The sequence below is a fragment of the Cherax quadricarinatus genome, chromosome 81 (assembly GCF_038502225.1).
Source record: "Cherax quadricarinatus isolate ZL_2023a chromosome 81, ASM3850222v1, whole genome shotgun sequence".
Lineage (NCBI taxonomy): Eukaryota > Metazoa > Arthropoda > Malacostraca > Decapoda > Parastacidae > Cherax > Cherax quadricarinatus.
The window spans coordinates 10,580,687-10,606,429 of NC_091372.1; the positions used below are offsets into that span (position 1 = coordinate 10,580,687).

The following is a 25,743-nucleotide window of genomic DNA, read 5'->3' on the forward strand; positions in this document are numbered from 1 at the left end:
TTTTCATCCAAGGAAGAGGAGGGTTGTTGCTCCAGTTCCTTGGATCAGGGGACCTTCAGCTTAAAGGCAACCCCTTAAAGCGAAAACATAGGTGAAATTATCAAAATATTGAATGTTCAACAAATAGAACTCAGTGTCAACAACTGCACCTGTGTTTGTGTGTACACACTAATTTGTGGTTGCAGGAAACGAGCCTCAGCTCCTGGCCCCGCCTCTCAAATTGCCGCTTGTCAAAGTCCCTCCTAGCCTCGTGGGTCATACTCTTAAAACCATGTATGGAACCTGACATCTATGTCATCAGATTCAAATCTTTTAGCTTCTCGTTGCTCTGGAACTAATGTGGGTGTATACCTGGAGGGAGTTCCAGGGGTCAACGCCCCCCGCGGCCCGGTCCATGACCAAGCCTAGGATAACCTTAAAAGAATAATTTCTTTTTATCCTACGAGGCTTGGTCTGAAACCAAGCCCTGGGGAATATAATCCCCAAAACCACTTACAGATCACTGAACTCTGTATAGTGCCCAGGGCAAGGCGGTTGCTGACTCAGCAAATTCCTGTTACTTACAGGATGATGACCTCTTACAACCACTTACCACACTCTGAACTTGACACAATATAACTCTTTGTTTATTCCCTGTCAGTCTTATCTAACCATAATCTTTTCACTTTTTGTATGTTTAAAATGACCACTATCTACATATGCACCGTTTGAAATAAAATAACAATAAAGAATTTACTTTCCGACAAAACACGTTTAATACAAAGGTTTCTTACATGGGAAAGTATATATATATATATATATATATATATATATATATATATATATATATATATATATATCTAGTTTTCTGTTCCAGCGGCTCAGCGCGGCTGTTCAAAGGGGTAATGCATGCTGCATTTTGGGCACACGCCCCAGCTCTGAGGAGCTGGATGAGATTTTCGCCTTATAATCGGTGATACACACGTAACAACATGTATATATATATATATATATATATATATATATATATATATATATATATATATATATATATATATATATATATATATATATATGCCACCTTTATATCAACAATGTATCTCTTAAATCTTCTGTGCCATATTATGTAATAAAATATTCCTATTGGTATATATATATATATATATATATATATATATATATATATATATATATATATATATATATATATATATATATTGAAAGCTTTTAAGGTGTCAGTTTCAACCTTCACTGGCCCAAATTATTAATAACATTCCAATAAGCTGCTTGCAATTAGACCTCTGATCATACAATAGCTGTATGATCCCTACCTGAAGGATCTTTCCGGGCTTAACTCACCAGTCAATCCACTAGGCCTCCTGGTGGATCAAGACCTGATCAACCAGGCTGTTACTACTCTGCCGCACGCTGTTCAACGTACGAAGAACAGTCCGGGTGATCAGTAACTGGTGTAAACTTCTTGTTTTGACTCTTCCTGGTGAATATAATTGTATCGTGACTTTTTTCTTCTTAAAAGTGAGGTATAATTGCTCGCTTTTATTGCAACACAAGTGCTGGTCTGGAACTTACAAACTCATTGTGTTCCTGGTGTTAAAACTGACAAACAAGTTGTGTTCCTAGTGTTTCACCTTACAAACAAGTAGTGTTCCTGGTGTTAAAACTTACAAACAAGTAGTGTTCCTGGTGTTAAAACTGACAAACAAGTAGTGTTCCTAGTGTTTCACCTTACAAACAAGTAGTGTTCCTGGTGTTTCAACTTACAAACAAATAGTGTTCCTAGTGTTTCAACTTACAAACAAATAGTGTTCCTAGTGTTTCAACTTACAAACAAGTAGTGTTCCTAGTGTTTCAACTTACAAACAAGTAGTGTTCCTAGTGTTTCAACTTACAAACAAGTAGTGTTCCTAGTGTTTCAACTTACAAACAAATAGTGTTCCTAGTGTTTCAACTTACAAACAAGTAGTGTTCCTAGTGTTTCAACTTACAAACAAGTAGTGTTCCTAGTGTTTCAACTTACAAACAGTGTTCCTAGTGTTTCACCTTACAAACAAGTAGTGTTCCTGGTGTTTCAACTTACAAACAAATAGTGTTCCTAGTGTTTCACCTTACAAACAAATAGTGTTCCTAGTGTTTCAACTTACAAACAAGTAGTGTTCCTGGTGTTTCAACTTACAAACAAGTAGTGTTTCTAGTGTTTCAACTTACAAACAGTGTTCCTGGTGTTTCAACTTACAAACAAGTAGTGTTCCTGGTGTTTCAACTTACAAACAAGTAGTGTTCCTGGTGTTTCAACTTACAAACAAGTAGTGTTCCTGGTGTTTCAACTTACAAACAAGTAGTGTTCCTGGTGTTTCAACTTACAAACAAGTAATGCTCCAGGTGTTTCAACGTTAAAACGAGTTGTTTTTCCAGCATTTCAACTTACAAATGAGATATGTTCCAGGTGTTTCAGCTTACGAGTTATTTATTTTGGAAACTGTATTGCAAAATATATCAGTGTTTCAGTCCCATTCGTATTGTGGCTGTTATAAAATTTTAATTCGTTCCTAACATCTTACTTGTAAGGTAAATATAAATGTGTGTAACTTTGTGTTGTCACAGGTGACGTATTTGGGGGTGTAGACTCTTAATCATATCTAACCTACAATATTACATATCTTTTGTAATCTGTCATTTGTTGAATTTCGACATTTACGTAAATGTAAATGTGTTTGCCATTTGTGGTCTTTGTTAATAAGCGACCTATTTTGGGATTTGGTCTCTTATCAAAAATAAGTAAATACATTGCGCTCTCAGTCTGATAACGGAATTCAAAGCTATTTGGTATATATATATATATATATATATATATATATATATATATATATATATATATATATATATATATATATTTAAATTTTTCTTTCCTATTGTTTTGGCAGGGCTCTGGTTATCCAATGTATCCTCCTGCTGGTGGTGGCTATCCACCAGCCCCAGGCTATCCACCTGCCCCAGGAGCATCACCTTATCCACCTGCCCCAGGAGCTTCGCCATATCCACCTGCCCCAGGAGCCTCGCCATATCCACCTGCCCCAGGAGCATCGCCCTATCCACCTGCCCCAGGAGCTTCGCCATATCCTCCTGCTCCAGGAGCTTCGCCATATCCTGCTCCAGGAGCTTCGCCATATCCTCCTGCTCCAGGAGCATCTCCCTATCCTCCTGCTCCAGGAGCTGCACAGTATCCGCCAACAACTGGGTTTTCTCCATACCCACCTGCCCCAGGAGCTTCACCCTACCCACCTGCCCCGGGGGCTTCACCCTACCCACCTGCCCCTGGAGCTTCGTCCTATCCGCCTTCAGGAGCGGCACAGTACCCGCCTGTATCCGGGGCCTCTCCATACCCACCTGCTGGGGGTAGCCTCTACCCAGGTGCTGGGGGTAGCCCCTACTCAGGTGGAGGGGGAAGCCCCTACCCAGGTGCTGGGGCGGCACCTTACACCCAAGCAGGTGGTCACCCATCCGCTGCGGGGGGCAGTTACCCTGCACAACAGAGTGCGTGTCAAGCCACCCGCATGTCTGCCACCCACTCTGCCTCACCCTCGGGCGGCAGGATCATCCCATACAACGTAAGTACCCGGAAAGTGTCTGTTAAATGTATTCCGTGGCTCAGTTGGCAGCGGTCTCGACTCTGAGGGACCTGAGTTCGATCCCCGGACGAGTGGAAACGTTGAGTGTGTTTCTTTACATCTGCTGTCCCTGTGCATCTAGAAATAGGTACCTGTGTGTTAGTCACCTAGCAATAAGTAGGTACTTGGGTGTTAGTCATCTTACACCTGCTGTCCCTGTTCATCTAGCAGTAAGTAGGTACCTGGGGGTTAGTCACCTTACACTTTCTGTCCCTGTTCATCTAGCTGTAAGTATGTACCTGGGTATTGGTCACCTTACACCTGCTGTCACTTTACCTAGCAGTAAGAAGGTACCTGGGTACTTACCTATTTGTAATTGCAAGGGTTGAGTCACTACGAAAGCAAAAGACTTGGCAGACGATGCAACATCCCCCCAATGAAAAGCAGGGGTGTCACTAGCACGTTAAGAGACCATACAATAAGTGTCAGGGGCCCGAGACTGTTCAACTGCCTCCCAGCACACATAAGGGGGATTACCAACAGACCCCTGGCAGTCTTCAAGCTGGCACTGGACAAGCACCTAAAGTCAGTTCCTGATCAGCCGGGCTGTGGCTCGTACGTTGGTTTGCGTGCAGCCAGCAGCAACAGCCTGGTTGATCAGGCGCTGATCCACCAGGAGGCCTGGTCACAGACCGGGCCGCGGGGGCATTGACCCCCGAAACTCTCTCCAGGTAAACTCCAGGTAAACAGCTCCCGAATGTTAGTCGATTAAGATTAAAGGACCACAATAGAAATAAGACAGTGGCTTTACTGGGTTACTAACCGTCAAGAATAATAATAATCCTAGCAAAATCTCGGAAAAACTGAAGCGGATCAGTTCTGTACCTCGTGAAGATAGCTGGTTAGGCTAAGATAGCTTTCTTTGCCTTCACTATAAATAATGTTAAAATATGTATTATTTTTAGCCAATTCTAATTTAGATATAGTAATAAAAATCTATATTGTGAACGAAATTAATCTTGTTGACTATAGGTTAGAGATGTTTTTAGATATGGAGGTAAGTGTATTGTTGACCTTCGTAGCTCTCTCTCTCTCTCTCTCTCTCTCTCTCTCTCTCTCTCTCTCTCTCTCTCTCTCTCTCTCTCTCTCTCTCTCTCTCTCTCTCTCACATAATTATCTAATGCATTTGACTTTATGTCGTGTGTGAGAGAATGTATGTGTGTATACTCACCTAATTGTGGGTGCAGAGGTCGAGTGTGTGTGTGTGTGTGTGTTTGTGTGTGTGCGTGTGTGCATGTGTGTGTGTGTGTGTGTGTGTGTGTGTGTGTGTGTGTGTGTGTGTGTGTGTGTGTGTGTGTGTGTGTGTGTGTGTGTGTTCTCACCTAGTTGCGGTTTCAGGTGTTTATGCATAGCTCCTGGCTCTGCGTTATCGCTGGTCGCTATTAGGTACACTCTCCCTTCTCCGTAAACTTCATCGAACCTCTTCTGTATGAAACCTGTATAAATGTATGGAGCCTGCCTCCACTACCTCACTCTTCAGATTGTTCCACTTCCTGACTACTCTGTTACTGAAGAAATACTTCCTAACATCCCTGTGACTTATCTGAGTTTTCAGCTTCCAGTTGTGACCTTTTGTTGCTGTGTCCCCTTGTTGGTGTGTCTCCTTGTTGCTGTGTACCCTTGTTGTTGTGTCCCCTTGTTGCTGTGTCCCCTTGTTGGTGTGTCTCCTTGTTGCTGTGTCCCCTTCTTACTGTGTCCCCTTGTTACTGTGACCCCTTGTTGTTGTGTCCCCTTGTTGCTGTGTCCCATCTATGAAACGTTCTGTCCCTATCCACCTTGTCATTCTTCTCAGTATTTTGTATGTCGTTGTCATGTCCCCTTTATCTCTCCTGTCCTCCAGTGTCGTCAGATTGATGTCACTTAACCTCTCCTCGTAGGACATACCCCTTAGCAAACCTTTGCACTTTCTCTAATTTCCTGATGTGATTGACCAGGTGTGGGTTCCATACAGGTGCTGCATGCTCCAATATGGGCTTGACGTACACGGTGTATAGCCTTTAATGATTCTTTACTGAGGTGTCGAAACGTTATTCTTAGGTTTGCCAGGCGCCCACATGCTGCATCAGTTATTTGGTTGATATGCGCCTCAGGAGATGTGCTCGGTATTTTACTCACCCCAAGATCCTTTTCCTTGGGTGAGTTTTGCAGCCTTTCATCCAAGCTGTACTCCATCTACGATCTTCCTTGTCCTTCCCCAAACTTCATAATTTTGCACTTGTTGGGATTAAACCCCAAGAGTCATTTGTCGGACCAGGCTTGCAGCCTGTCCAGATCTTGTAGGCTTTTCTGATCCTCGCCCACTTGTATTCACCTCATTAGCTTCACATCGATTGCAAACAGGGACACCTCTGAATCTATCCCTTCTGTCTGCCACGTGTGTGTGTGTACACCTTTTTGTACTCACCTATTTGTGGTATGCGTGTGTGTGTGTGTACACCTATTTGTACTCACCTATTTGTGGTTGCAGGTGTGTGTGTGTGTGTGTGTGTGTGTGTGTGTAAAGGTTACGTCGTCACAATAATGAAAACACACTGACATTTTATTTTTCGTACTGGTGAGTAGAGTAGGAGTATCCTGGAAACCAAACACAGGCGTCTCGCAGGCATGCTAAAGGGCCACTGCAGAGGCAGAGTTTGATCACTCATTTCCGTAGATTATTTAAAGAATATTTGAAGATCCATTGTTTCTACCAAGGTAACACCGAAGTCCTTGACTACTACTATTACTACAACCACAAATAATAATAATAATAAAATAATAATAATAATAATAATAATAATAATAATAATAATAATAATAATAATAATAATAATAATATATTGACACTAGGAAGCGTGTGATGGGTGAACTCTGGTATACACTGTGGTGTATATTGGTGGGACTGCTATACACTGTGGTATATATTGGCAAGATTGGTATACACTGTGGTGTATATTGCTGGAAGTAGAATACACAGTGTATACCAGAGCCCCACCAGTATACACTGTGGTGTATAATGGTGGGACTGGTATACTCAGTGTGGTGTATGTTAGTGGGGCAGTTATACACTGATGTATATTAATGGAACTGGTATACTCAGTGTGGTGTATATTAGTGGGCAGTTATACACTGGTGTATATTAATGGAACTGGTATACTCAGTGTGGCGTATATTAGTGGGCAGTTATACACTGGTGTATATTAATGGAACTGGTATACACAGTGTTGTGTATGTTAGTGGGGCAGTCATACACTGGTATATATTAATGGAACTGGTATACTCAGTGTGGTGTATATTAGTGGGGCTGTTATACACTGGTGTATATTAATAGGACTGGTATACACAGTGTGGCGTATATTAGTGGGACTGGTATACACAGTGTGGTATATATTAGTGGGACTGGTATACAGTGTGGTGTATATTAGTGGGACTGGTATACACAGTACGGTGTACATTAGTGGAACTGGTATACACAGTGTGGTGTATATTAGTGGAACTGGTATACACTGCGGTGTATATTAGTGGAACTGGTATACACTGCGGTGTATATTAAGCGAACTCAGACATGAACTGGATTCAGCTGGACTCCTGGAAAACATTGACCTGTCTTGACACTCCTAATTCCTCCAGCCCATAAGATGCTGGTGAAGGGCCCTTGATCCAGGTAACTGGAGCTACCTTCTTGCCAGGAACAAACCTGACAGCCTCCCTTACGGTTTTAGCTCTTCCCTTGAATACAATATTTAACAATACAATACTCGTGTAGCCTATGTTTTTTCCCTATTAGTATTTGACAGACCTTTATTTTCAAATTACTGGGAGGATGCCATAGGTAATTGTGTATATCAGAGGTATATATACCTGCATGATGAATGAGACACATGTGCAACATCTGGATAAGGATATCCAGATGTTGCAACATCTGGATAAAGATATTCAGATGTTGCAACATCTGGATATCCTTATCCAGATGTTGCAACATCTGGATAAGGATATCCAGATGTTGCAACATCTGGATAAAGATATTCAGATGTTGCAACATCTGGATATCCTTATCCAGATGTTGCAACATCTGGATAAATATACCTAGATGTTGCAACATCTGGATAAAGATACCCAGATGTTGCAACATCTGGGTATCTTTATCCAGATGTTGCAACATTTGGATAAAGATATCCAGATGTTGCACGTGTCAGAATTCATCACAATAGGTAATTAAACTAATTAGTTAGGTCATTACAACCAGGTCATTTCAACTAGGTACTTAGTGGTATTGGATCCCAAAAGAAATGTAACAATGGGTGGATAATGGGGTTTAAAACCTATCTACTGAACTAGGCTTATTAAGGTGGCCTGGTGGCTAAAGCTCCCGCTTCACACACGGAGGGCCCGGGTTCGATTCCCGGCGGGTGGAAACATTTCGACACGTTTCCTTACACCTGTTGTCCTGTTCACCTAGCAGCAAATAGGTACCTGGGTGTTAGTCGACTGGTGTGGGTCGCATCCTGGGGGACAAGATTAAGGACCACAATGGAAATAAGTTAGACAGTCCTCGATGACGCACTGACTTTCTTGGGTTATCCTGGGTGGCTTACCCTCCGGGGTTAAAAATCCGAACGAAATCTTATCTTATCTTAAGGTTACACGTAACCTTGTTCCCCCCAGACAAGAAAAATACCTAAAATAAAGACTAAACTCTGAGTATATATACATATATTCTGAGAGAAAGGCGCCTCTCAGCATACATATATATATATATATATATATATATATATATATATATATATATATATATCCTGTTTGACTTAATTAGGTTATCCTAGGTTAAATCTACATTTTTGAAAGCATACATACCTACACACAGAACTTGAAAAGGCCTAATATGCTTTTTATGTGTTTGTAATAACATCTGTGTAACTAAGATCATTGCAAAATTAGTTCTATGTTCAAGTCAGCTTTTATGCTTTGATTTTTGTAGATGCAATTGAAAAAAAAAGGTGTATTTAAAACTGAATATCACGTGAGAAAACCACTATGGTACGTGCTATATAATTTTCGAATCACTTTTTGAAATACATTTGCAAAAAAAATCGCACTATGTAGACTAACTTTATAAGAAGCTTCGTACCCAAACTCAAAATAAAAACGTATTGATTTAGTCTGGTGATATGGTGGAGGGACGGGGTAAGAACGAGAGGCTAGACATAATGGCGCCTCTGCACCAGTCCACACTACCACCATTAACATCCCTATCCCAAGGACAAACCTTAGACTTCAAAATTTTTATCATTTGAGAAAAAAATAGGCTATTGGAATGTCTACGCGCCCCGTGGTGCCTGACGTACACTTTTTTTTTGTTAATTTTGTTGCTGTCGGGTAATTGAACGAAATATTTGTTAATATATGTTAACTTAACGTGACTGAACCATAAGATAAGATAAGATTTCGTTCGGATTTTTAACCCCGGAGGGTTAGCCACCCAGGATAACCCAAGAAAGTCAGTGCGTCATCGAGGACTGTCTAACTTATTTCCATTGGGGTCCTTAATCTTGTCTCCCAGGATGCGACCCACACCAGTCGACTAACACCCAGGTACCTATTTGCTGCTAGGTGAACAGGACAACAGGTGTAAGGAAACTGTGTCGAATGTTTCCACCCGCCGGGAATCGAACCCGGGCCCTCCGTGTGTGAAGCGGGAGCTTTAGCCACCAGGCCACCGGGCCACCTATCCCTATCCCAAGGACAAACCTTAGGCTTCAAAATTTTTATCATTTGAGAAAAAAATAGGCTATTGGAATGTCTACGCGCCCCGCGGTGCCTGACGTACGACACTTTTTTTTTGTTAATTTTGTTGCTGTCGGGTAATTGAACGAAATATTTGTTAATATATGTTACTTAACGTGACTGAACCATGAGTGCTCAATAACAACCCACATAGAGACAGAAACTCGGAAAATTAATTGTTCTCTATATTTCGACCCCCTTCTGGGGTCCTCTTCAGCAGATACACAAATGACAGTGAACATGACTATAGTAAGGGCCAATTCGAACGTTCAGAAATGTACAAATGGCAGTTTGTGGGAAGCTGGCTGTATTAATTGGACAAGTTGATAGATGGCGAATAGAAAGCGAAAAGTCAACAAATGGTGAACCATAAGATTTCACCCACAGTGGACGAATGTTTGTCCTTGTGTGTAGTACTAGTTGTCAAAGGCACTTGTCGATGTGCGTATGTATGTACTTACCTATTTGTGATTGCAGGGGTCGAGTCACATCTGCCCCCCCCCCGCGCCTCTTTGCTGATCGCCGCTAGGTCCACTCACTCCCCTTCTACACGAACATTATCGTTCCTCTTCTTAAAACTATGTATGGATCCTGCCTCTACTACCTCAATCTCCAGAGTGTTCCACTTACTGACAACTTTGTTACTGAAGAAATACTTTCTAATATCCTTGTGACTCATCTGAGTGTTCAACTTCCAGTTGTATCCCCTTGTTACTGTGTCCCCTTGTTACTGTGTCCCCTTGTTACTGTGTCCCTTTGTTACTGTGTCCCCTTGTTACTGTGTCCCCTTGTTACTGTGTCCCCTTGTTACTGTGTCCCTTTGTTACTGTGTCCCCTTGTTACTGTGTCCCCTTGTTACTGTGTCCCCTTGTTACTGTGTCCCCTTGTTACTGTGTCCCCTTGTTGCTGTGTCCCCTTGTTGCCGTGTTCCCTTGTTGCTGTGCCCTTGTTGCTGTGTCCCCTTGTTGCTGTGTCCCCTTGTTGCCGTGTTCCCTTGTTGCTGTGCCCTTGTTAATGTGTCCCCTTGTTGCTGTGTCCCCTTGTTGCCGTGTTCCCTTGTTGCTGTGCCCTTGTTGCTGTGTCCCCTTGTTGCTGAGTTCCCCTTGTTGCTGTGTCCCCTTGTTACTGTGTCCCCTTTTTGCTGTGTCCCCTTGTTGGTGTGTCCCCTTGTTGGTGTGTCCCCTTGTTGGTGTGTCCCCTTGTTGATGTGTCCCCTTTTTGCTGTGTCTCCTTGTCACTGTGTCCCCTTGTTGCTGTGCCCCCCTTGTTGCTGTGTTCCCCTTGTTGTTGTGTCCCCTTGTTGCTGTGTCCCCTTGTTACTGTGTCCCCTTTTTGCTGTGTCCCCTTGTTGCTGTGTCCCATTTTGCTGTGTCCCCTTGTTGCTGTGTCCTCTTTATGCTGTGTCCCCTTCTTATTGTGACCCATTGTTGCTGTGTCCCCTTGTTGTTGTGTCCCCTTGTTGCTGTGTCCCCTTGTTGCTGTGTCCCCTTGTTGCTGTGTCCCCTTGTTGCTGTGTCCCATCTCTGAAACATTGTCACTATCCACCTTGTCAGTTCCTCTCAGTATTTTATATTATCATGTCCCCCCCTATCCCTCTGTCCTTCAGTGTCGTCAGGGTGATTTCCCTTAACCTTGTGTGTGTGTGTGTGTGTGTGTGTGTGTGTGTGTGTGTGTGTACTCACCTAGTTGAGGTTGTGGGGGTCGAGTCCGAGCTCCTGGCCCCGCCTCTTCACTGATCGCTACTAGGTCACTCTTCCTGAGCCGTGAGCTTTATCATACCTCTGCTTAAAGCTATGTATGGATCCTGCCTCCACTACATCGCTTCCCAAACTATTCCACTTACTGACTACTCTGTGGCTGAAGAAATACTTCCTAACATCCCTGTGATTCATCTGTGTCTTCAGCTTCCAACTGTGTCCCCTTGTTACTGTGTCCAATCTCTGGAACATCCTGTCTTTGTCCACCTTGTCAATTCCTCTCAGTATTTTGTATGTCGTTATCATGTCCCCCCTATCTCTCCTGTCCTCCAGTGTCGTCAGGTTGATTTCCCTTAACCTCTCCTCGTAGGACATACCTCTTAGCTCTGGGACTAGTCTTGTTGCAAACCTTTGCACTTTCTCTAGTTTCTTCACGTGCTTGGCTAGGTGTGGGTTCCAAACTGGTGCCGCATACTCCAATATGGGCCTAACATACACGGTGTACAGGGTCCTGAACGATTCCTTATCAAGATGTCGGAATGCTTTTCTGAGGTTTGTGTGTGTGTGTGTGTGTGTGTGTGTGTGTGTGTGTGTGTGTGTGTGAGAGAGAGAGAGAGAGAGAGAGAGAGAGAGAGAGAGAGAGAGAGAGAGAGAGAGAGAGAGAGAGAGAGAGAGAGAGAGAGAGAGAGAGAGAGAGAGAGATATGAAGATGAAATAAGACAGGTACTTCACTTGGGTATCTATTACTGTCCAGTTTCAACACCTTCCGATAACCTCTGTATTAATAAAATCACTGCCCGAAATGCCTCCGCATGATGGTGGTTTTCTTTGTACCAGTCAAATTATTAAATTTAAACGCACATTGTAAACTTTGCAAAGAATTAAACTTTTTTGTTTTATTGATTGGCGAAATGTCTTCATACTGAAGGTACCCAGGTGTTGCATATGTGTTTGATTTATCAACTTGTCGGTGGTTTAGGTAAATAAATGGTTTATAAAACCGACAAGTTGAAGAATGAGACACTTGTGCAATATTTGGCTGGCGTTTCGCCAGCCAGTGGCTTTATCAGTCCAACAGAGAAAAACGGTGGATGATGAGTTTGAGGTAATCAGTCCCTCAGTCTGGAGATATGTTTAGTCCATCTATTTTAATATGAAGACTAATGGACTGAACACCTCATACTACTCGTTGTCTTCTACATTTCTTCCCTGTATTGGACTGATATGGGAATCTTTACTGAGGAAACGTTTCGCCACAGAGTGGCTTCATCAGTCCAGTACGAAACAGAAAAGTGTAAGCAGAGCAGGAGTTTGAGGTAATCAGTCCCTCAGTCTGGAATCAATGTGTTCAGTCCATCAATCTTGTAGAAAAAGAATTCTTCAATACTTGTCCAACCTTTGGACGACGACTTACACTAGTGGATGGTACCACTATGACCCCGCCTCCTCCTGCTTCGCCTCACCTGACTACAGTATATAAGCCACTTCTTCGGCCCTATGCTGTACTTTCTACAAGATTGATGGACTGAACACATCGATTCCAGGTTGAGGGACTGATCATCTTAAACTCCTCCCCTCCTTACACCTTTCTGATTTGTATTGGACTGATGAAGCCACTGTGTGGTGAAACGTTTCTTCAATAAAGATTCCCATATGTTGCATAAGTGTCTCAATCTTCAACTCGTTGATGGTTATAATGTGTTGAAACTATTTTCTAGCACAGTTACCAAAAATGGTCTAGCACAATATCAAGAACGGTCTAGCATAATACCAAAATGGTCTAGCACAAAACCCAAATGGTTTAGCATAATACTAACCTAGTCTACTAGGATTTCCGCCTTATGGAAAAAATCCTTAATTCTTACGTTTTTCAAAATGCTGCTTCTTTCCTGTCAACAAGTTATGTGGATAAGGATCACAGCAGGAAACTTGTCATGGTTCATGATGCATGTAATTCCACCCACACAGGAAATAAAATAATTTAAACTACTGTATCCACCGGGAGTATTTCTGTTTTCAAAGTTCTCGTTATCTACCCAGGCATTTGTCTGCCTTTCTCAACATTTGTTAGTTGTATATTGAACTTTGTAGAACTAAAGATTAGCTTTAACATTAGCAAATGAAAGGTCAGCTGACATTATGACACCCAGGTCTTTCACATGTTCTTTCTATTTGTTGGTTTTCCTGTTTTTGTAAGTGTTGAGAATGTGTTGGAATGTGTAAAGGCTATGTAGAGAGTATGGATAATGCGTAATGTAGAGAAAATGTAGAATGTATAGTGAATGTGTAGAAAATACGTAGAGAATGTCACTAGAAAATAGATACAGAAAAATATAGGGAATATAAAGAGAAAGTGTAGAGACTTGTAGATAATGTGTAGAGAATGTTTAGATAATGTGTAGAGACTTGTAGAGAATATTTGGAGAATGTGTAGAGAATATTTAGAGAATGTGTACGAGTGTAGTAGCCTGGTGCAGTGTGTGTGGCAACTCTAGTCAAATATAACCTTGGATGGGGGAGGATCCAGTCTGTCAGCTGGGAGTGTAGGAGCTGCACGTTACCATGGATTATGCTGTGAGTCTCCTTATTTTCTCGTTATCTAGTGTCCTCATCTGGTAATAAAGCTGCTCGGTAACATAATGAAGTGTCCTGTCTTTATTGAGGAGCCATAAAAACCCAGTGGAAATAGTTTGAGTTTTTTTTTTTTTGTGCTGAGATCGTGTTGCAATGGTCTTGTCATTATTTGCTTGACACGCCCCCATAGGTGCCTTAATGCTGGTCAAAGAGCTCTTGATTCGAGGAACTTGCGCTATCCTCCCCGTTCCTGGGATTAAACCTGATTACCTCCCATTCCCCAAGGCGATGTATGACCCCCGTACGGCTTTAGAGCTTCCCCACATAGACTTGCATTGCAAGAAACACGTTCTAAATTTTGAAATATAGGGAAATTACAAAAAAAAAAAACTTTCATTCCGCCAATACAGCACTGTAGCTACAGTGACCTTTGCAAGAGTAAGAAGGAAAAGTTGGGCGTGTCCATTGCATCTTGATTATTATTATAGTCAAGGGGGAAGCGCTAAACCCGGAGGATTATACAGCGCCTGGGGGGGGGATGTGGAAGGAATTCAGGCTTAATTCGGGGAACTGGAGCACAGATACAATTCCCTAAATCAAGAGCCCCTCACCAACATCAAGGAACCTTCCTTGAGGGGCATTGCGTCTTGAAATGCTGCAAAAAACTGTCTTATTTTACTCAGTTATACTTCAGCCGGGTGCCTGAAGTCTGTAATTTATCCCTATTGTATGTCTATGATGGGCGCAATGTAACTAATAATTCTCAACCAGGGGGAAGTTTACCCCTTGGTGGTAAAAGAAAAATACATGGCAAGGAGTAAATATTTGATATACACCTGATAATTGAGTAATCAGTTAAATTTTTCTGGCATTTTTCTGTCCTTTTATGATGACGGTAAATTGTTTGTATGGAAGTAAGGGGGTAAATGGAGAAATACATCAAGCCGAGGGGGGGTTAATGATGGAGGGAAAGTTGAGAATCCCTGAAGCATTTTACAACCCCTCGAGGGAGGTTCCTTGATGCTGGTGAGGGGGTCTTGATCTAGGGAATTTGATCTGTGCTCCAGTTCCCTGAATTGAGTCTGATTACCTTCCATCCCCCCTCCCCCACATGCGCTGTATAATCCTACGAGTTTAGCGCATCCCTGTGATTATAATAATTTTGAGAAATCTAAGCGTACTAGCATAAATTTCTCCTGTATACAGCTTAAATTTATGACAGTACTGAAGGTTGTTGGAAATTACTTTCCAGAGAAAATTATAGTTTTGCTCTCGTAAATTATAGTGGTGCTTCTGTAAATTGTGGTTGTTTTGTAAATTATAGTACTGCTGTTATAGAGGTAGTGTGGATGATAACTTTTAATGAGCAAGATATAATGAAAACCAAGCGTCATGACACTAGAGGCTGATAGTGTCAGAATACAACGTATACATAACATAAACGTTGCGTCATGACACTAGAGGATGGTAGTGTAAGAATACAACGTATGCATGACAAACATTGTGTCATGGCACTAGAGGATGGTAGTGTAAGAATACAACGTATACATGACAAACATTGTGTCATGACACTAGAGGATGGTAGTGTAATACAACGTATACATGACATAAACGTTCTCATGACACTTCAGACTGATAGTGTCAGAATACAACGTATACATGACATAAACGTTGTGTCATGACACTAGAGGATGGTAGTGTCAAAATACAACGTATACATGACATAAACTTTGTCTCGTGACACTGGAGGATGGTAGTGTAAGAATACAACGTATACATGACATAACGTTGCGTCATGACACTAGAGGATGGTAGTGTAAGAATACAACGTATACATGGCATAAACGTTGCGTCATGACACTAGAGGATGGTAGTGTAAGAATACAACGTATACATGACATAAACGTTGCGTCATGACACTAGAGGATGGTAGTGTAAGAATACAACGTATACATGACATAAACGTTGTGTCATGACACTAGAGGATGGAAGTGTCTGAATACAACGTATACATGACATAAACGTTCTCATGACACTACAGACTGATAGTGTCAGAATACAACGTATGCATAAACGTTGTGTCATGACACGAGGATGGTAGGGTCAGAATACAACGTATACATGACAAACGTTGCGTCATGACACTAGAGGATGGTAGTGTCAGAATACAAAGTATACGTGACATAAACGTGAAGTGTCAACGACACTAGAGGATGTAAAGTGTAAATGAATGCGAGAAAGACGAAGTTATAGTTAAGTAAAAAGAACACAAGTGCAACTAACGTAGCATTTTATTGTGGCAACGTTTCGCTCTCCAGGAGCTTTATCAAGCCATAATGAAGTTGTAGTTAGCCAAAACAACAGTACATAAGTGTTCGCAATGAAGTGTATAGAATTCTTGGCTTCATATCAAGAAGCTGTATAGCCCTTGTGGCTTAGCGCTTCTTTTTAATTATAATAATAATAATTCATATCAAGAAGTATAAATAATAGAAATTCTAAAAGTATACTTCAACTTTGTATATGTTTGGTTAGATTTCGTTTAGATTATGCTGCTCTGTTCTAGTCTCTACGTTACTATATAATAATAATAATAATAATAATAATAATAATAATAATAATAATAATAATAATAATAATAATATGGACAAATACGCTGAAAAATATACAGAAAAAGATGACGAAATTCATTCCATGTATTTAATATCTTTCCTACAATAGGCTGAATTATTATTACGATCAAAACTAAGCGCTAAACCCGTGAAGGTCATACAGCGCTGCTCACAGTAGGCTGAAGGTACTGAACTTGCACTCTTTGGGAAGTCGTAAAATTACGTAAGATATGATCGGGGTATACGGAAATGGAAAATGGGAATAAATGAAGGAAATATAAATAGCGTGTTGAAAATGTCCCAGCGTACAACACAACCCGTGTTACCAGCAACAACAGCAACCTTCCCTTCCTCCGCCACCGAGGCGTGCACATCGCAGCGTACAACAACCCCAGTGTTACCAGCAGCAACAGCAACAACCTTCCCTTCCTCCGCCACCGAGGCGTGCACATCCCAGCGTACAACACAACCCCAGTGTTACCAGCAGCAACAGCAACAACCTTCCCTTCCTCCGCCACCGAGGCGTGCACATCCCAGCGTACAACAACCCCAGTGTTACCAGCAGCAACAGCAACAACCTTCCCTTCCTCCGCCACCGAGGCGTGCACATCCCAGCGTACAACACAACCCCAGTGTTACCAGCAACAACAACAACAACCTTCCGTTCCTCCGCCACCGAGGCGTGCGCATCCCAGCGTACAACACAACCCCAGTGTTACCAGCAGCAACAGCAACAACAACAACCTTCCGTTCCTCCGCCACCGAGGCATGCACATCCCAGTGTCCAACACAACCCCAGTTTTACCAGCAACAACCTTCCCTTCCTCCGCCACCGAGGCGTGCACATCCCAGCGTACAACACAACCCCAGTGTTACCAGCAACAACAACAACAACCTTCCCTTCCTCCGCCACCGAGGCGTGCACATCCCAGCGTACAACACAACCCCAGTGTTACCAGCAACAACAACAACAACCTTCCGTTCCTCCGCCACCGAGGCGTGCGCATCCCAGCGTACAACACAACCCCAGTGTTACCAGCAGCAACAGCAACAACAACAACCTTCCGTTCCTCCGCCACCGAGGCATGCACATCCCAGTGTCCAACACAACCCCAGTTTTACCAGCAACAACCTTCCCTTCCTCCGCCACCGAGGCGTGCACATCCCAGCGTACAACACAACCCCAGTGTTACCAGCAACAACAACAACAACCTTCCCTTCCTCCGCCACCGAGGCGTGCACATCCCAGCGTACAACACAACCCCAGTGTTACCAGCAGCAACAGCAACAACCTTCCCTTCCTCCGCCACCGAGGCGTGCACATCCCAGCGTACAACAACCCCAGTGTTACCAGCAGCAACAGCAACAACCTTCCCTTCCTCCGCCACCGAGGCGTGCACATCCCAGCGTACAACACAACCCCAGTGTTACCAGCAACAACAACAACAACCTTCCGTTCCTCCGCCACCGAGGCATGCGCATCCCAGCGTACAACACAACCCCAGTGTTACCAGCAGCAACAGCAACAACAACAATCTTCTTCCGTTCCTCCGCCACCGAGGCGTGCACATCCCAGTGTCCAACACAACCCCAGTTTTACCAGCAACAACAACAACAACAACCTTCCCTTCCTCCGCCACCGAGGTGTGCACATCCCAGCGTACAACACAACCCCAGTGTTACCAGCAGCAACAGCAACAACAACAATCTTCTTCCGTTCCTCCGCCACCGAGGCGTGCACATCCCAGTGTCCAACACAACCCCAGTTTTACCAGCAACAACAACAACAACAACCTTCCCTTCCTCCGCCACCGAGGTGTGCACATCCCAGCGTACAACACAACCCCAGTGTTACCAGCAGCAACAGCAACAACAACAACCTTCCCTTCCTCCGCCACTGAGGCGTGCACATCCCAGCGTACAACACAACCCCAGTGTTACCAGCAACAACAGTAGCAACAACAGCAACCATCCCTTCCTCCGCCACCGAGGCGTGCACATCCCAGCGTACAACAACCCCAGTGTTACCAGCAGCAACAGCAACAACCTTCCCTTCCTCCGCCACCGAGGCGTGCACATCCCAGCGTACAACACAACCCCAGTGTTACCAGCAACAACAACAACAACCTTCCGTTCCTCCGCCACCGAGGCATGCGCATCCCAGCGTACAACACAACCCCAGTGTTACCAGCAGCAACAGCAACAACAACAACCTTCCGTTCCTCCGCCACCGAGGCATGCACATCCCAGTGTCCAACACAACCCCAGTTTTACCAGCAACAACCTTCCCTTCCTCCGCCACCGAGGCGTGCACATCCCAGCGTACAACACAACCCCAGTGTTACCAGCAACAACAACAACAACCTTCCCTTCCTCCGCCACCGAGGCATGCGCATCCCAGCGTACAACACAACCCCAGTGTTACCAGCAGCAACAGCAACAACAACAATCTTCTTCCGTTCCTCCGCCACCGAGGCATGCACATCCCAGTGTCCAACACAACCCCAGTTTTACCAGCAACAGCAACAACAACAACCTTCCCTTCCTCCGCCACCGAGGCGTGCACAACTCAGCGTACAACACAACCCCAGTGTTACCAGCAACAACAGCAACAACAACCTTCCCTTCCTCCGCCACCGAGGCGTGCACATCCCAGCGTACAACACAACCCCAGTGTTACCAGCAACAACAACCTTCCCTTCCTCCGCCACCGAGGCGTGCACATCCCAGCGTACAATACAACCCCAAGCCCATGATGATCCTTTTCAAATCACTTGTTCTCTCTAGGCTGGAATACTGCTGTACATTAACATCTCCATACAAAGCAGGTGAAATCGCAGATCTAGAGAGTGTACAGAGATCCTTTACTGCACGTATATGTTCTGTCAAGCACCTTAACTACTGGGAACGCTTGGAAGCACTTGACTTATACTCGTTGGAACGCAGAAGGGAGAGATATATCATAATCTACACTTGGAAAATCTTGGAAGGAATGGTCCCAAATCTGCACACAGAAATCACTCCCTACGAAAGTAAAAGACTGGGCAGGCGATGCAAAATGCCGCCAATAAAAAGTAGGGGCGCCATTGGTACACTAAGAGAAAACACCATAAGTGTCCGGAGCCCAAAACTGTTCAACAGTCTCCCATCAAGCATTAGGGGAATTGCCAATAAACCCCTGGCTGCCTTCAAGAGAGAGCTGGACAGATACCTAAAGTCAGTGCCGGATCAGCCGGGCTGTGGCTCGTACGTCGGACTGTGTGCGGCCAGCAGTAACAGCCTAGTTGATCAGGCCCTGATCCATCGGGAGGCCTGGTCATGGACCGGGCCGCGGGGGCGTTGATCCCCGGAATAACCTCCAGGTATCCAGGACAAGACTCACAACAATGGATTCAAGTTGGAGAAATTTAGATTTAGAAAGGATGTGGGGAAGTACTGGTTTGGCAGTAGAGACCCCTCAAGGAAGATTCCTTGATGTTGGTGAGGGGCTCTTGATTTAGGGAATTGGATCTGTGCTCCAGTTCCCCTAATTAAGCCTGAATGCCTTCCACATCCCCCCCCCCAGGCGCTGTATAATCCTCCGGGTTTAGCGCTTCCCCCTTGATTATAATAATAATAGATGAGCGGAAAGAAACTCGCAGGAAATGACACTGACGCAAGAACTTGTGAATGGGTACATAAGTGGGTGTGAATTGGACCTGCCTAGCATAGGCTAGTAGGCGTGCTCTAGTGTATTTGCTTATAATATTGAAAGCTGGTAGTGTCAAAATACAACGAATACATGACAGAAACGTGACACTAGAGGCTGGCACTGTTAGAATACAACGTATACACGACAGAAACGTGACACTAGAGACTGATAGTGTTAGAATACAACGTATACATGACAAACGTGACACTAGAGGCGGGCAGTGTTAGAATACAATGTATACATGACAGAAACGTGACACTAGACCCTGGCAGTGTCAGAATACAACGTATACATGGCAGAAACGTGACACTAGAGGCGGGAAGTGTTAGAATACAATGTATACATGACAGAAACGTGACACCAGAGGCTGATAGTGTTAGAATACAACATATACATGACAGAAACGTGACACTAGAGGCTGGCACTGTTAGAATACAACGTATACATGACAGAAACGTGACATAGAGGCGGGCAGTGTTAGAATACAATGTATACATGATGGAAACGTGATACTAGAGGCTGGCAGTGTTAGAATACAATGTATACATGACAAACGTGACACTAGAGGCTGGCAGTGCTAGAATACAATGTATACATGACAGAAACGTGACACTAGAAGCTGATAGTGTTAGAATACAACGTACACATGACAGAAACGTGATACTAGAGGTTGGCAGTGTTAGAATACAACGTGTACATGACAAACGTGACACTAGAGGTTGACAGTGTTAGAATACAACATATACATGACAGAAACATGACACTAGAGGCTGGCAGTGTTAGAGTACAACGTATATATATGACAGAAACGTGACACTAGAGGATGACAGTGTTAAAATACAACGTACACATGCCAGAAAAGTTATATTTATAATAGCGGTGGGTGTCATTACACTAAAAGCTGGTATATTGCTGTATGGCCATAGTAGGTTTAGTGCTTGGTTTTATAATAATAATAATAATAATAATAATAATAATAATAATAATAATAATAATAATAAGAATAATGGCCATAATACTAGTGGAAAGTGTGGATATTGGTAGTGTACATCTGATAACGTTTCAGTCCGGATTTTACGCAGGACGAATTATTAGTATGGTTTATAGAGTATATAAATAGCAGACTGAAAAGTTTTAATAGCTTTCAGATTATGATTTTTGTAATATGAAAGTGAATTATTAGTCACGTCGTTGATAAGGATAGTGTAAATCTGAATGTAACTTCTTACTTACGTACTTACATAATTATTTACTGGCAAATATTCCTTTTAAATTCTTTTTAAAGTCTGATGGTTTTCCCTTTTTTTTATTAACACATCGGCCGTCTCCCACCAAGGCAGGGTGGCCCGAAAAAGAAAACCTTTCATCATTCATTCCATCACTGTCTTGCCAGAGTCGTGCTGACACTGCAGTTATAAAACCAACATTAACATCCCTTCAGAGGGGTGTTAATGTTGCAGTTTTCCTTTTATTTACAATTTAAAATATAATGTGAATTGCACAATGGTTAATTTATAATTATTATTATTATTATTATTATTATTATTATTATTATTATTATTATTATTATTATTATTATGTGAGTAAATTACCTGCATGAGGTTTACAGGGTATTACCTGAATTATTACCTGAAAGTAATTTGGGTGAGATAAGTTACCTGAATTATTACCTGAAAGTAATTTGGGTGAGATAAGTGGGACTTGAGTCACAGTAGGTTGCCGAACTGTAACTCCCTTGATGCCCACTTCTTCACCACTCTAACAAAAAGTTAGACCTGACATTAAATTAATAATTACAGTATTAAAACCAGTTACTCTGGTAAATTAAAGTTGTGGACTTTACATGATTAGGCTTATTGGGTACACAAAAGAAATTTGTATTACCACTTACCATTTAATTATTGTAAATGGATCACACCACAACACCTGCCTAACACCTAGACCCTACACTGGCCAGTTAGAGATCTAAATGCAAAGACTAATGGCACACTTCCCTGTGAGTGATGGTCTTATCCGTTATCTTCCCCCATCCACATGTAATTCTTGAGGTCCTGCAAATTTCCTGTCCCAATTCTTCAGCAGGCATCTCCCCTGCTGTTCCACATCCCCCCCTCACTCGAAATTTCTCGAAGGGTCAAATCAGCATCACATTTTAATATACAATTATTATATAATTAAAATTTATACATGCTGAATTTAGGAAAATTCAAAATTTTCCACAATTGTTACTTGTTTAGGTGAAAGTTGGGCCTTGTTAATGACTTAAAATTCAAATTCAGATTGTTTATTTCTTTTCACATAATAAAATATTGTTAAGCACAAGAGAAAGCCACTAGTATGCAATGCATTTTGAGCAAACTAATTCTAAGAGCTAGACATAGATTATTTAGTAGGATTTCTTAGCTGTTGCTCATATGAAATATAATTACAGTACTCCCACATAACTTAGAAGTTATGGATATTCCTTATGGCTTAGATTTTTTATTTTTTTTTTAACATTAATAGTATAACCTCATAGTGATAATGTTACTGCAGAGTTTGTGTTACTTTGTGTTGCTTGTTAGTGCTGGTGGTAACAATATTACAGTGAATCCTGAGCAGTTCACTTCTGGTGTTTAGATATGTTATCATGGAGGTGTGTCCGGTCGCCTGTGCACGTGTTATGACTTATCCATGAGGGAGTAGGGAGAGAGGGTGAGTCACTCCCTCTCTCCCTCCATCACACTGCCTTTCTTTCACACTACCTCTCTTCTCCCTCACACTTTTCCTACTATCTCATAGGCTTTTCCTCTCTGATACTTTCCCTCAATGTCCTCTATCCAATACTCTCACCTCCCTATCCCTCCATCAAACACTCCCTCATCTTACTGTCCCTCCATTAAACACTCCCTCATCTTACTATCCCTCCATCAAACACTCCCTCATCTTACTGTCCCTCCATTAAACACTCCCTCATCTTACTGTCCCTCCATCAAACACTCCCTCATCTTACTGTCCCTCCATCAAACACTCCCTCATCTTACTGTCCCTCCATCAAACACTCCCTCATCTTACTGTCCCTCCATCAAACACTCCCTCATCTTACTGTCCCTCCATCAAACACTCCCTCATCTTACTGTCCCTCCATCAAGCACTCCCTCATCTTACTGTCCCTCCATCAAACACTCCCTCATCTTACTGTCCCTCCATCAAACACTCCCTCATCTTACTGTCCCTCCATCAAACACTCCCTCATCTTACTGTCCCTCCATCAAACACTCCCTCATCTTACTGTCCCTCCATCAAACACTCCCTCATCTTACTGTCCCTCCATCAAACACTCCCTCATCTTACTGTCCCTCCATCAAACACTCCCTCATCTTACTGTCCCTCCATCAAACACTCCCTCATCTTACTGTCCCTCCATCAAACACTCCCTCATCTTACTGTCCCTCCATCAAACACTCCCTCATCTTACTCTCCCTCCATCAAACACTCCCTCATCTTACTGTCCCTCCATCAAACACTCCCTCATCTTACTGTCCCTCCATCAAACACTCCCTCATCTTACTGTCCCTCCATCAAACACTCCCTCATCTTACTGTCCCTCCATCAAACACTCATTTTACTGTCCCTCCATCAAACACTCCCTCATCTTACTGTCCCTCCATCAAACACTCCCTCATCTTACTGTCCCTCCATCAAACACTCCCTCATCTTACTCTCCCTCCATCAAACACTCATTTTACTGTCCCTCCATCAAACACTCCCTCATCTTACTGTCCCTCCATCAAACACTCCCTCATCTTACTGTCCCTCCATCAAACACTCCCTCATCTTACTCTCCCTCCATCAAACACTCATTTTACTGTCCCTCCATCAAACACTCCCTCATCTTACTGTCCCTCCATCAAACACTCCCTCATCTTACTGTCCCTCCATCAAACACTCCCTCATCTTACTGTCCCTCCATCAAACACTCCCTCATCTTACTGTCCCTCCATCAAACACTCCCTCATCTTACTCTCTCTCCATCAAACACTCATTTTACTGTCCCTCCATCAAACACTCCCTCATCTTACTGTCCCTCCATCAAACACTCCCTCATCTTACTGTCCCTCCATCAAACACTCCCTCATCTTTCTCTCCATCAAACACTCATTTTACTGTCCCTCCATCAAACACTCCCTCATCTTACTGTCCCTCCATCAAACACTCCTTCATCTATCTCACTATCCCTCCATCAGATACTTCTTCATCTATCTCACTATCCCTCTGTCAATCCCTCCATCTTCTCTATGTTATCCCTCTCTGTCAGTGCACAAAATAAACATACACTTATTATGAATATTTTTGGTATTAATTAACCAAGGAAAAACTAACATTTATAATTCAGTTTTACATTCATCGTAAACATTAAAATTATTTTTTTTTATTTCTTATGAGCCATACAATTTATTTACAGCAGTTATAGTGTATTCAAACTGATTATATTTAGAATTTTATCCTTTTGTATTACAAATATACCATGGTACTTCGAATTTTGGCCGAAATTTGTTCCAGAAAGCTGTTCGAGTGCCATTACTGAACGAATTTGTTCCCATAAGGAATAATGTAAATTAGATTAGTCCGTATCAGACCCCCAAAATTACACTTACAAAAGTACTTACAAAAATACACTTACATAATTGTTCGAGTTGGGAGCTGTTCGAAATTCGAGGTACCACTGTAATTTGATACAGTATAAGGCTCAGAAGAATGCCATTGATTATGTGAGTGCATTTCAGGCTGATTAATCATAAGGTTCACATACTACTTATTGTAATGTAAGCAAGATAGCATTTATGAAGGGATTCAAGTTAACCGATTAGCCAGACTTGAGTCCTGGAGGTGGGAAGTATAGTGCCTGCACCCTTCTGGCAAAATAGTGATGGAGTGAGTGATGGTGAAAGTGTTTCTTCATTTTTAGGTTACCCTACCTAAGTGGGAGATGGCCAGTTTTTTAAAAAAAAGAAAACAGCTGCCAGAATTTTTTCCATATCAAAACTGTTAACAAATTTAGATTACCTGTTTGTTTACCTGGAGTTTACCTGGAGAGAGTTTCGGGGGTCAACGCCCCCGCGGCCCGGTCTAGTTACAGGAGCAGAACTAAGCTTGTAGTGTCCCATCTGTGGCATTTACTCTCTTGTAAAGTTCAAGTTTCCAGTGGTTGTAGAAGTTACTGCCTACTTTTGTAAGCCTTTCTGTTATTCTTCCACCGTATATGTCAGGGAAATTTTTTTTTTTTAGTATTCTTGCATCAGATTTTATTTAGAAATTGGTAGTTTTCTGAGTTACTTATTCTACTCAGTGTATTCATTGACATTACAGTACTTTTTTCTCCTAATAATTCCCTGTCATTTTGAGAATAAGAATGATACTCTTGGTTTAATGATATTTAGATTTACATTTCTGTATCTTCTTTGACAGGAGATTCCCACCGTGCGGCCTTCACCCCACTTTGACCCGGGTAGTGATGCTTCGGTTCTGAGAAAAGCCATGAAGGGCTTTGGCACAGATGAGGCTGCCATCATCAACGTTCTTTCCCGCAGAACCTCACACGAGCGACAGCAGATTATGTTAAAGTATCAGCAGGCTTTTGGCAGGGTTAGTCTGAGATGTGGATAAATATTATGCAAGTTTTCAGTGTACATCCTTATTTAGAAATGCATTTTTTATTTAAAATTTTTAGAGAGTTATGAAATACAATACAAATCATACCA

At 42.6% G+C, this 25,743-nt stretch overlaps 1 protein-coding gene across 11 annotated transcripts in view; it reads left to right on the forward strand.

Moving 5' to 3' along the window:
- Positions 1-25,743, forward strand: part of LOC128699823 (annexin B9) — a 66,779-nt gene that overhangs the window by 16,373 nt on the left and 24,663 nt on the right. For all 11 annotated transcript variants that reach the window (XM_053792590.2, XM_053792586.2, XM_053792591.2 and 8 more), the window contains 2 exons: positions 2,922-3,605; positions 25,451-25,627. In XM_053792590.2, the coding sequence (XP_053648565.2) occupies positions 2,922-3,605; positions 25,451-25,627 (861 nt within the window). The remainder of the gene's footprint in view (positions 1-2,921; positions 3,606-25,450; positions 25,628-25,743) is intronic.